At 39.6% G+C, this 13,575-nt stretch overlaps 1 protein-coding gene across 1 annotated transcript in view; it reads right to left on the bottom strand.

The window, feature by feature from the left end:
* Positions 1–909: 909 nt before the first annotated feature.
* The window catches only part of LOC129926476 (trypsin-like), a 31,171-nt gene continuing 18,505 nt past the window's right edge, over positions 910–13,575 (bottom strand). Inside the window, exons 4-6 of the mRNA XM_056030716.1 lie at positions 11,196–11,385; positions 9,821–9,928; positions 910–1,027 (exon numbers count right to left, since the gene is read on the bottom strand). Coding sequence (XP_055886691.1) covers positions 963–1,027; positions 9,821–9,928; positions 11,196–11,385 — 363 coding nt within the window. The 3' untranslated portion in view covers positions 910–962. The remainder of the gene's footprint in view (positions 1,028–9,820; positions 9,929–11,195; positions 11,386–13,575) is intronic.

Genomic DNA, 13,575 nt, shown 5'->3' with positions numbered 1-13,575 from the left:
TTCGTTTAGTTGCCTCTCATAACGTTTGTACAATATTTAAAGCGTTTATTAAAGATAAGTTTAGTAATTTTCATGAAAACTCAGATCTGGTTACGACCCACATAATAAGCCACTCAGACATTTTAAGCGCAAGTCTTAGTATTTAAAATTCTGTTAGTTCCAAATGTCCCGCATGAATGTGCCAGCTCAGCTCTAAGAGGCAATGTAAAATTTGAGTCTTTTATTTTAACTTAAGTTCGCCTGTTGTTTTTTTGTACCTCTCGTAGTTTTCGGCATATGTTTGCCTATTATTCTAACTCTCGTATGTTTCCGGCTTATGATCGCTTATTATTTTAACTCTCGTATGTTTCCGTCTTATGTTCGCCTATTATTCTAACTCTCGTATGTTTACGGCTTATGTTCGCCTATCATTCTAACTCTCGTATGTTTCCGTCTTATGTTCGCCTATTATTTTAACTCTCGTATGTTTCCGGCTTATGTTCGCCTATTATTCTAACTCTCGTATGTTTCCGGCTTATGTTCGCCTATCATTCTAACTCTCGTATGTTTCCGGCTTATGTTCGCCTATCATTCTAATTCTCGTATGTTTCCGGCTTATGATCGCCTTTTATTCTAAGTTTCTTTTTTTTTTCTTGTTCAAGTTAGTCTTCTTTATTAATTGCTTATTATGGGAAAAAGAAAATCCACCTCTGAGGACAGACGTAGACGCGAAGAGAAAATCTAAATCGACTACCGACAGACAATGTTTATGCCTGCGCTATCTGTGGCAAAATATGTAGGTGGCAGCTGAAGCTGCGTAGCGACGGGAAATACAGCTTTCTTCTATAATCTTCTGACTCGAAGAAAACCTTTACTATTATTATGAGAAAAGTAATAAACAAACAATAAATAACAGCTGCAACACATAGAAATAAATACATTAGTTTTTCTCTGTGTAAAGCTGTTACATGCGAAGTATTAATTTACATTCTCTGCAGTATCCACGCTTGGTATCTTGTAACATCTGTGTACAATGAGGCTTGGCCTGCTGAAATATTGACAATAAAAACACAATGACACATATGCATAATATTAGCTGATTACACTTTTCTTCTTATTGGATAAACTCAGACAATTAATTAAAGGAACGTGAACTGTCTTTATGTATACTTTCTTGATGGTTGTGCTGCATCCGAAGGATCTTGAAAATTACATGGAAAGAAAGAGTATGCAATACTGAGATCGTCACTCGACCTAGCCTCTTTACAGTCCTCAGGCAACGCCGCCTCCGCTGACTCAAATCATGTTCACCGGATGGACGATAATCGCATCCCAAAAAATCATTCTCTTTAGGAAACTCACGTCTGGCTCAAGAAAAACTGTTTGCCACCAATTCAGTTACGTGAATGTAATAAAACGGGACCTCAAATTAGTGAACATTGATACTGACATTTGGGAAGACATTGCCCTAGACCGCACTGGTTGGAGAGAGACGGTGACCAATAAAATCTATGGACGGCGAGAAAACATGGGCCTCAGCTCTTAAAGAAAAGCTAGCCATACGAAAAATGATTAGCTTCTCTACCACCAAAGTGAAAGCCACCTTGATCTGCAATAAATGTGGATAGGAATGTCTCTCCGAAATAGGGCTCCATAGCTATAAGAAAAAGTGTTCGAGATGAACCATAGCCGTTCTACGACTGTAAAAGGCCAATAAATATTTAATGGTAATGCAGATTTATTGCCACGAGTTTATCTACATGTAAGCAGGTATTAACCTTCCAGGCTATGCTATTCAGCCTCAATTCGTCCCCTGGGTGGAAACAATTACTTGAGGAAGTAATTAAGCTAAATGAATAGCAAAACAAAACTTCTGTGGGGGTGTCCAAGGGAATGGAGAGCTTTCCCATTGCACGGTGCGGAGTGGAAAGAGAGCTTCCACGTCTCTGTCGATAACCCATGCAACGATCCTGAAGGGACCGTTATATTAATGACGAGTCCTGCAAGGTTACCTTGATACAACATAAGAAAATGGTGGGAATTCACGGTGTGCTCGACCTTCGACCATATATTCTAGGCCATGCGCCGGGAAAGCCAGATTCGTCGGAAATAGCAATGTCCTTCATATGCATTGAATTGTACCTCATCCAGACAGAACGGTTGGTTCAAGCAGACGTACACGCCTAGAGTTCGAAGAACCTTAGGATCAGACCTTTTGACAGTGAGACAGTATTAACCCTTTGCATACATTTTACATATGTCTTATGGAAAAAACTTTATTTTAATTACATACTAAAAATGTACAACAATGTTATGTGTCCATACTTTAGGGACATTACAGACATATATATATATATATATATATATATATATATATATATATATATATATATATAATATAAATATATATATATATATATATTGTTACGTATTTCTGATTTTCTGGCTAAATGTACTAGGCACACAAATAAAAGAAACACTGCAAAGAACTTGACGACTCAACTTTCAGCTTTAAATAACTTTATTGAATTATAACTATAACAATTCGTCACTGTAACATGTAGCGTATACGTCTTACATCGACTGTATCGACTGTAACGGCTCAAGTCCACTCTCTTCTACTGTCTCGCACAGTAGAGAACAGTATCGACGACTGTACTGACTCTTTTCACATGAACATCTCTGGTTTATAAAGAGTCCCTAATCGCTTGTCTATTGTTGCAAAAACACTGCTAGTACCCTCTGGAACAACATGGGAGGAAACATCACATCCTGTTGTTGTTTATACATGTCGATTCCAGAGGATGCCTTCTGCAGTGTCATCTCGCCGAGGTCACACGTAGTGACCTCTAACTGTCACTGTTCATTTGTCACAATGCCCCCCTTCGTAAATCTGTTCGTCCTCTGGAACAACACGTGAGGCACGTCCCATCCTGTCTTTGTTTACATGCATAGATTCCAGATAACACTCGGTGCTGTGTCATCTCGCCGGGGTCACACATAGTGACCTCTACCTGTCACTGTTCATTCGTAACACTGCCCCCTTCTTAGATCTGTTCGTCCCGAACAGATTCTATTTCACCACGGTACTGATGGAGTCGGTCAACGTGGACAACCTTCAGCTTGGACCGTGGACTTTTCTGTATCCGGTAGACCACGTCGTTTATTCTTTTTACGACACGGTATGGACCTTCCCAGTCTCTTTGGAGTTTCGGGGATCTGCCTTTTCGTCTCTGTGGGTTATAGAGCCACACTAGATCATTCTCATGGAACCCCGACGTATTGGCCCGTTTGTCATACCTCGTTTTCATCAGGTCACTGTTGGTCTTGATGTTTCTGCGGGCCAATACATGAGCATTCTCCAATCGTCTTCGGAGATTGGTGACATATTCAGTTGAAGACACTGGCGTATCTCTCGGAATCCCAAATAACAGGTCACATGGTAGACGAAGCTCACGACCAAATAACATCTTCGCTGGGGTATATCCTGTGGTGCTATGAACGGATCCTCTGTATAACATGAGGAACATGGGGATATGGCTGTCCCAGTCGTCTTGTCGGTCATCAGTAACCTTAGACAGATGTTGTTCTAGGGTTCTGTTGAATCGCTCCACCATCCCATCAGATTGCGGATGGAGAGCTGTCGTGTGAGTCTTTTCGATGCCAAGTGTCTTGCACATCTCCTGGAAAACTTTGGACTCGAAGTTCCTGCCCTGGTCAGAGTGCAACTCATTAGGTACACCAAAGCGACTGATCCAGTTATCCACGAGTGTTTCGGCCACTGTGATAGCTTCTTGATTTGGTATGGCATAAGCTTCTGGCCATTTGCTGAAATAGTCCATGACTACCAAGATGTATTTGTTTCCTTTCTTGGTTTCAGGAAATGGGCCTGCTACATCTATTGCGATCCTCTCGAATGGAACACCAACATTATACTGTTGCAAAAGACCCCTAGTTTTGCGTCGAGGGCCTTTTGCTGCCGCACATATGTCGCACCTTCGACACCATTCCTCTACATCCTCTCTATATCTGAACCAGTAGAACCGCTGACGAACCTTTTCCAGAGTCTTATTGACACCAAGATGAGACCCGCTAGCGCCATTATGCATCTCTTTCAGTACTTCAGCAACTCTCACCTTCGGTAACATCAGCTGAAGGCGATTGGATGTTCCATCAGCAGATTCCCAAACTCTTTTGATGACACCATTGACTAACGTCAGCGAGTCCCACTGAGCCCAGTACGCCTTGGTGGCTACCCCCTTCTCAGAGATGTCTTTCCAATCTGGCCGTTGTCCATCTTCTTTCCATAGAAGAATGGGAGCCAGATCTTCATCTTGCATTTGGTCCTCTCGAATCCTTTTATCACACCAGGGTCCGGAAACATCTACTCCGAGCCGAAGACAATGGACAGCTACCTCCTTTTCTTCAGCCCTCTTGCAGTGCTTACATTCTGCTTTGCAGGGTCGTCGAGACAGTGCATCAGCATTTTGGTGAATTTGCCCTTTTCGGTGCTTAGTTTCAAATTCATAGGTTTGAAGACGTTCGATCCACTTTGCCACCTGACCTTCAGGGCTCTTAAACGAAAGCAACCATTGCAGAGCTGCGTGATCTGACCTTAAGATAAATTTCTGCCCGTATAGGTACTTGTGGAAATGTTTTATTGCATCCACAGCAGCCAGCAATTCACGTCTCGTCACACAGTAGTTCCTTTCAGCTCTCGATAGGCTTCGACTGAAGTATGCGATGACTCGTTCAGTTTCATCCACCTTTTGGGACAAGACTGCGCCTATTCCAGTGTTGCTTGCATCTGTGTCGAGTATGAATGTCTTCCCTGGAATGGGGTAGGCCAATACTGGTGATGAGGATAGTGTGTTTTTCAGCCTCTCGAAAGCTTCTTGACATTCAGATGTCCAAATAAATGGCCTCTTTTGCTCTGTCAGTTGATGAAGGACCTTACAGATGTTTGAGAAATTTGGTACGAAACGTCGGTAGTATGTACAGAGTCCCAAGAAACTTCTCAGCTCATGGATATTACTTGGCGTAGGCCATCGTTTCACTGCCTCAACTTTGTCAGGGTCAGTGCTGACTCCGTCATTTGACACAATGTGACCAAGGTACTTAACGTTTTTCCTGAATAAGGAACACTTCTTTGGGCTGAGTCTCATTCCCGCACTTCTTATCCGTTGAAATACTTCCTTCAGATTTGCAAGGTGCTCTTCAAACGTTTTGCAAATGACAATAATGTCATCAAGGTAAACAAGGCATGTAGTCCAATGAAGTCCTCGTAAAACCCTCTCCATCAATCGTTCAAAGGTGGCTGGTGCGTTGCAGAGACCGAATGGCATCACAGTAAATTGCCAGAGGCCATTGTCAGCAGAGAAGGCGGTTTTCTCTCTATCATTGGGATGCATTTCAACTTGCCAATACCCACTCTTTAGGTCGAGAGTAGAAAATACCTGGGACCCTGCAAGCGTGTCCAAAGTATCGTCGATTCTAGGAAGTGGATAATTATCTTTATGTGTGACTTCATTCAGAGCTCTGTAATCTACACAAAATCGCATAGATCCATCCTTCTTCTTTACTAAGACAATAGGCGAACACCAAGGACTATTTGAGGGCTCAATGATTCCTTGCTGCGTCATGCCCTCTATCATGTCCATAGCTTCTTGTTGCTTTGCTAGCGGCAAGCGACGTGGTGGCTGTCGAATCGGTCTGGTGTTTCCAGTGTCTATTCGATGTTGTACCATGTTTGTCCGTCCGCAGTCTGTTTCATCAGATGGCAGAATATCTTTAAACTCAATGATCAACTGTTCGCTTTGCTGAACTGCTCATCTGATAAATTCACTTTCATTTCTGTCAGGACCTTGGTAATTTGTGGATTGAAAGGTTTGGTGGAATTAACGATCGTGATATCATTATTACAGTTTCTTATCAGGTCAAGAGTATTACATATTGCGATGGGGCTGTCTTTCTCTAGATGTCTCTCCTGTAGGCCGAGGTTCATGATTCTGACGGGCACCTTTTGATCTTTTCCGACAAGGACCAATGTTTTTCCTACTGCCATTCCGCTGTTGTCATTTTCAATGCCTTCCACTATCGCCGTCATCGTTGCAGTTTGACCATGCTCTAACTTTCCCCAGATAATTGCTTCAGACTGAGCTGGCAAACTTGTATCTTCTGTTAAAAGGATTCTTCTTATTTGACCATTCTCTTCATCTTCATCCCCGAGCAAGGGAATCTCAACATCACCACATTTCAAAGTACCACCTCCGATGTTCAGAGAGAATTCACATTTCTGCATAAAATCGAGCCCAATAATACAGTCATCCGTAATGTTAGCGATCAGAAATTCATGTATAAATGACTGATGCCCGAGCTCAAAGTTTATATTTGTCAGTCCATGTATAGGCATCATCTCTCCACTGGCCGTCTTCAAGGAGTAAGAGTTCACTCTCTTGATTTCGTTCTTTTTGACAATGTCTGGACGAATGACTGAACGTGAGGCACCAGTATCTAGAAGAAAACGGTAATTTCGAGATCCAATTCTACCATTGATGTACAGACTTTTATTCTTCCCTACACAGCGACTGGAATTATAGTTGCAGGGGCTGTCATGTTCTTGATCGCCGATTTTTGCCCCATAAAACCGGCGAAAGTTAGTTTCCCTGGTAGACATGAGCACCTGACCTTGCATCTGTCTCCGGTCTGTGCTGATACTCTGTTTGTCGGGGAAATCTTCTCGTGCAGTTCCTTTGTAGATGGCCAGGTTCTCCACAATTCCAACAACGTACACTGGTTCTATTCTGTCCTTCTTGCTTCTTATTTGGTCTGCGTTCTTCTAGCACTTCAGTTACCCTTCTGAGAAGTTGTGTAAGATCTTCTTCTTGGACTTCCAGCATACGCCCATGATGGATATTCTTAGAGGCGTCTTTGGCGGCTTCATAGGAGAGGGCGTAGACCAGAGCTTCGCTGGATTTGCGCTTACCACTGATTCTTATTGCCTTCTTCAGTTCTGGATCTCGAATAGCATCAATGAATGCATCAGTGATAATGACGTCCAGAAAGTCTTGTGCTGCTGTTGGATATGCCAAATGAGCAAGACGTTCTATGTCCGCCTCTAGCTCTTGCAAGGTTTCACCGGAGCGTTGTTGTCGGGTTTTCAAATGAACTCTATAAACTTCTTGTAAATGTTCGTCTCCGTAACGGAGCTCCATAGCCTTAACAATGGCAGCGTAATCTTGTTGATTTGTTATTGACTGAAGCAGTTCTGCTGCCTTCCCTCTTAAAGCTAACACCAGAGCAGTCGCTTTCTCTTCTTCAGTGTTCCAGTTATTAACCTTGGCCGCTGACTCAAACTGTCTTTTGTAAACAGTCCATGAGATGGATCCATCAAACACAGGCGGCTTTATCTTCCCAGAGATTTCGGGCACTAATGTTTTTGTTCTAGTACCCCGTTCCTTACTCAGTTGTTCTTGGACATGAGTCCTTATCTCTTCCATTTCTTTTTCCACAGTGTTGACTCTCTGGTCAATCTTCTCGTTCATAGAGCTCATCTGTTCATTTACTTTTTCATTCATGGCGTTTATTTTCTTGAGGCTCTCCTTCATTAAGTCCATCTGGCCCTGCATGTTACTCAGGATCTCTGTCATATCTGGGTTTAATTCAAATATGTATTCATCTGGATCTTGATCTTCCTCAATAAGGGCCTGTCTTAGGCGTTCTGTTAGTGTTTCTTTGTTACCATTGAGCTGCAGACCTCTCTCACGAAGTTCTTGCCTTAATTCTTTGACCAACAGCTGGTTAAGTAGTTTCCTCGAAGACATTTCAGCCAGAAAACATCCCACTTCTGACACCAATTGTTACGTATTTCTAATTTTCTGGCTAAATGTACTAGGCACACAAATAAAAGAAACACTGCAAAGAACTTGACGACTCAACTTTCAGCTTTAAATAACTTTATTGAATTATAACTATAACAATTCGTCACTGTAACATGTAGCGTATACGTCTTACATCGACTGTATCGACTGTAACGGCTCAAGTCCACTCTCTTCTACTGTCTCGCACAGTAGAGAACAGTATCGACGACTGTACTGACTCTTTTCACATGAACATCTCTGGTTTATAAAGAGTCCCTAATCGCTTGTCTATTGTTGCAAAAACACTGCTAGTACCCTCTGGAACAACATGGGAGGAAACATCACATCCTGTTGTTGTTTATACATGTCGATTCCAGAGGATGCCTTCTGCAGTGTCATCTCGCCGAGGTCACACGTAGTGACCTCTAACTGTCACTGTTCATTTGTCACAATGCCCCCCTTCGTAAATCTGTTCGTCCTCTGGAACAACACGTGAGGCACGTCCCATCCTGTCTTTGTTTACATGCATAGATTCCAGATAACACTCGGTGCTGTGTCATCTCGCCGGGGTCACACATAGTGACCTCTACCTGTCACTGTTCATTCGTAACAATATATATATATATATATATATATATATATATATATATATATATATATATATATATATATATATATATATATATATATATATATATATATATATATATATATATATTGTTATAATCTTAGTGGCGGACTGAAAGGGTTAATGTTTGTGCGGACTACTGACACAAATGATTCAGGTTAATCACACAGGCCAAGGGGTGTTGAACAATGCTAATGCACGCATTATGACCAATTTTATGGTCATGTGACCAGAAAGCCTTTACAGACGAGAGACAGTGTGTTAGAAAGGACAGTAGAGTCCAGGACAGCAAGCAGTAAGGACTGTGTGCTACGGAGTGAGTCGTTGAAAATGTAGCTGTACGAGCTAGAGAGACTTGTAGTGATTAGTTAGGCAGTTCTGTTGTGTAGCAAAGCATTAGAAGTTAGTGTAGCCAATTGTGTTTATTGGCTGTTGTTGATGTAATTGTAAATAAACCGCCACCTTGTTTATTGAAGTTCTTGTTGTCAAGATAATGTTTTAGGTGTGTTGTGTTGTTGGGAAGTGTTTACAGAAGGCCGGATAGAGAAGATCGTGACAATATATATATATATATGAGACGTTTCGATTTATTTGTCCTGTCGTAAACCGATTTTCGTTGTAGGTCGGAAAGCAAGAAATGGGGAATAAGCGGCAAAATGGGCTGTGCATACTGGGGTGGGAGAGAGGGCAAGGGAATCTGGAAATGCACAACCTGAGGAAGTTGCCAGAGATACGCCCACCATCTAGTTCCTGTACACTTTAGGACACCCTGAGGAAGTTGCCAGAGATACGCCCACCAACTAGTTCCTGCACGCTTTAGGACACCCTGAGGAAGTTGCTAGAGATACGCCTACCAACTAGTTCCTGCAAACTTTAGGACACCCTAAGGAAGTTGCCAGAGATACGCCCACCAACTAGTTCCTGCACACTTTAGGACACCCTAAGGAAGTTGCCAGAGATACGCCCACCAACTGGTTCCTGCACACTTTAGGACACAAAGTCACTTAGGTCAAAACAAAGCTTAATAAAGTATACGGTAGATGTGTTGTAACCACAAAACAAATATTTGAATAGTAATAGGTCGTAATAATACTCTGCTTATTTAATATCAAACAACCTCATTCTCTGATTTTTGACTGATTATGACAGTGTGTTTATTATCACAGGTCCCTTCTTTCAAATTATTTCATTAACTTATTGATATTTTTTTTTGATTAATCCTTTGTCCATCGACAATACATAGTTTCGCAAATTGTGAGCTTAACCCTAAAATGGGAACTTGGATAAATATCGTGCAAATATTCCATCCAGACAGACACAGTTAGTTTATATAAGCTTTGAAAATGACACCTACCTTTGCAAGACGCACCCATCATTTTAGCAATTCCAACAAGAGTATCCTTGTTCGGACCACACAACAAAGGGGTGCCTAAATTGCCCATACAAAAGGCGCTGTTATTACCTGATTAAAGAATATGGATATTAACCTAACCCTAAAGTGGCCAAAAGAATGTTACAATTTGAAACAAAAATATCAATTTTATTGCAATACATAATCAAGTTTCCGAAAGACTTTTCTTTTTCTTTTTAAAAAAAAAGTTCACACATTTAAACACGCGGTTACTAATAAGTCCACTCATATTACGCAACTTTTTATTGCACCAGACAAGACATAAAAACACTTAAAACAATTAAACAATTAGTTCATAAATTGAAGGTGATTAATTCAATTTCTTTGATTTAGAAATATGGGGAATAAATGCTGCTTATTGATATATATATATTCACAACAATAAGAAGAATTTATGTATAGATATTGTCACGAATTATTAATAGTGCTAATGTCACGTTGAAGATTATCTTGATCTTTATCGCACTATTAATGATTGTGGTTGCCGAGGATTCAGAAATCATCACTAATAAGATGATCATCTATAAGTTGCCAGTTGATAAGAGGATCATCTAGAAGTCGCCAGTTGACAAGATGATCTAAGTATATTATTATATATTCAATGAAGTAGCTTCTCTTCGTCTAAAACAAATACTTTAATTCAAAACTTGGAAAAGCTATTAACAAATAATTACAATGGTTAAATGTACTTGAATAGAATAGATGATCTACACAATAATATAATTATGCCTTCTTTCTTGAGTTTTTACACTAAACTCTAGTACATGTAATATCTAACACGTTCCGCACAAGACTGGCGGTAATATCTGTCAGCTTTCAAAGCTTGGGCGTTACCACGTGACCAACATCAATCCGCTGCATGGCCAACCAATAAATGCAGCTCAAAGTACAATAATTAATAACTCCAACCAATCACATTCATCCCAAAACATAATTCTGCTGCGTAATGTAAAATTCCCGAGGTAGCTAAAATTCTGCCGACAAGCTAAATATAGACTAAGCGTACGTGACATATATACATATATATATATGGATTTAGTCCCTTTATTATATTTTGACACGTTTTTTTCTCCCACTTCCAATTCCGGACTTTGAATTTTGAATAAGTCCATAGTCAATAACAACAATAACAATACACAAATCAATTCAAAGATTAACCAGTTAGTTAATAATTTACTACTAATTAATTAGTTTCGTTTTCTATAGGAAAAATGAGAGAAAAACTTTCGTAATTTTCAGATAAATAACTGTACTTAACGATCTGATACACTTTGTTTTTAAAAATGTTTTTTTTTCTATAGATTTTTTTTATTATTACCTTTGGGGTTTAAAACACAAATTAAATGTCCAGAACTTAACGGATACTGGAGCTCTTTATCGGCTCTCTCTATGCACTCGTTCTTTGAGAGCAGCGTTCGTGACACTTGTTCCACCCTGCTTCCACCCCAGCCGTATACCATACACGATGTCTCTACATAGATAGAGCTACTAACTGCAAGTTTGGCTACCTGAGAAAGGAAAAGATAAACTTGACCAGTAATAGATCTAGTATTTTTTTTTTTTTTACAAACTTCTGGACTTACCAAACACTTATGTAAGATTATTCTTTGTTGATTTCTCATCAGCTTTCAACACAATACAACTTCATTTAGCAAAATGGAAAAAGTGAAAGCGTTGAAGATGAGTCCATATATAATACTATGGGCAAATGAATTTTTTACCCAAAGACCTCAGAAGGTAAGGGTAAACAACGGGTTTCTATAGTTAACACAGGGGCACCCCAGGGGTGGTTCGTTTTGTACACCAATGATTTTCAATCCTTCACAAAATTCGCTGATGATGCGGCTCTTCTTGCCATGCTCTCAGAGAGCTCAGAGGTAAATGAGTATTTCAGAGAAATAGAACACATTGAAAAATGCTGTAAAGATATATTTTTTATTATTAAATGTAAAAAAAAACAACAAAGAAATGATAATCGATTTTCAAGGGGAAAAGAAGGAAAATGATATTGTTTCTGTAGCTGGAGAGACTATTGAAATTGTGCAAACCTTTAAATACCTTGGTACTTTCCTAGACAATAAACTAAATTTTACTGCAAATACTGATTATATCAGCAAAAAAGGGCAGCAAAGATTACAATTACTGAGAAGACTGTCCTCGTTTAATGTTAGCGAAAAAGCCTTTGCTATGTTTTATCACGCTCACATCTGCAATATTTTAAGTTTTAATATGACTGCCTGGTATGGCAATCTGAGCATTAGAAATAAAAATAAACTACATAGAATGCTGCTGGTAAAGTCATTGGTAAAAAACAATCCCCATTTGGGCAGCTGTTTGAGACAAATATCCATTAAAAAGTTAAAAAGATTCAAGAAATAAAAAATCACCCTTTGGGTCAGTATTTTGTGATTTTACCATCACGAATAAAACACAAAACACCGATAGCAAAGACAGACACAAACACTCTTTTATTCCCCTGGCAGTCATATCATTAAATATAAAAAATTTGATTTTAACTTTTTCACATGTAAATTTTGGGTGACCGGTCACTTCGTCCCCGGTCACTTTATCCCCGGTCACTTCATCCCCGGTCATTTCATCCCCGGTCACTTCATCCCCGGTCATTTCATCCCCTGGCCACTTCATCCCCCGGTCACTTCATCCCCTGATATTTACATTATCTGATAATTTTATCTAACAAATTGTAATTTTAAAAAGCATTAAATGAGCAATATTTAATGTATTCCTTTTTTATTTAAATGACAGAGAGGGAAAGAGATAGAGAGAGAGAGAGAGAGAGAGTCACACCCTAAATATACATGCAAGATTATCTCCATACAAACTCAAACAATTAATTTTAAGGATATAGGAACCTCATCATGACGGGTATGTTCACATAACTAGAGGCCCTCCACCAGTTTCAATATCTAGAATGAATATCAATAAACAAAATACATACTTACATATACATGTAGGAAAGAAATATCGATAGAAATAAAGTCCTATAACACAATTTGTAACTTTAATGTTTAAAAGGAAGTCCGCCTTTATTAGAAAAAAATAAAACCTTATTTCAAGGCTAAACATGACTCGCCCATTTTCAAGAAAGAGCGATTGAAAAATCAAATAAAGTAAAACATAGTCGTACTTTCACCACAACTTGGCCTTTGATGATAAATTATCAGCGGCACGGTCATAATTATTGTAATCGCACTTCTATTTCTCAAATGATTTCCACTACCTTGGCCTTTGATGATAAGTTATCAGCGGCACGGTCATAATTATTGTAATCGCACTTCTATCTCTCAAATGATTTCCACTACCTTGGCCTTTGATGATAAATTATCAGCGGCACGGTCATAATTATTGTAATCGCACTTCTATTTCTCAAATGATTTCCACTACCTTGGCCTTTGATGATAAATTATCAGCGGCACGGTCATAATTATTGTAATCGCACTTCTATTTCTCAAATGATTTCCACTACCTTGGCCTTTGATGATAAATTATCAGCGGCACGGTCATAATTATTGTAATCGCACTTCTATTTCTCAAATGATTTCCACTACCTTGGCCTTTGATGATAAATTATCAGCGGCACGGTCATAATTATTGTAATCGCACTTCTATTTCTCAAATGATTTCCACTACCTTGGCCTTTGATGATAAATTATCAGCGGCACGGTCATAATTATTGT

Source organism: Biomphalaria glabrata, chromosome 5, assembly GCF_947242115.1.
Source record: "Biomphalaria glabrata chromosome 5, xgBioGlab47.1, whole genome shotgun sequence".
Lineage (NCBI taxonomy): Eukaryota > Metazoa > Mollusca > Gastropoda > Planorbidae > Biomphalaria > Biomphalaria glabrata.
Note: the sequence above shows the minus strand (reverse complement) of the source record. Positions and strands in the feature narration are given on the sequence as shown.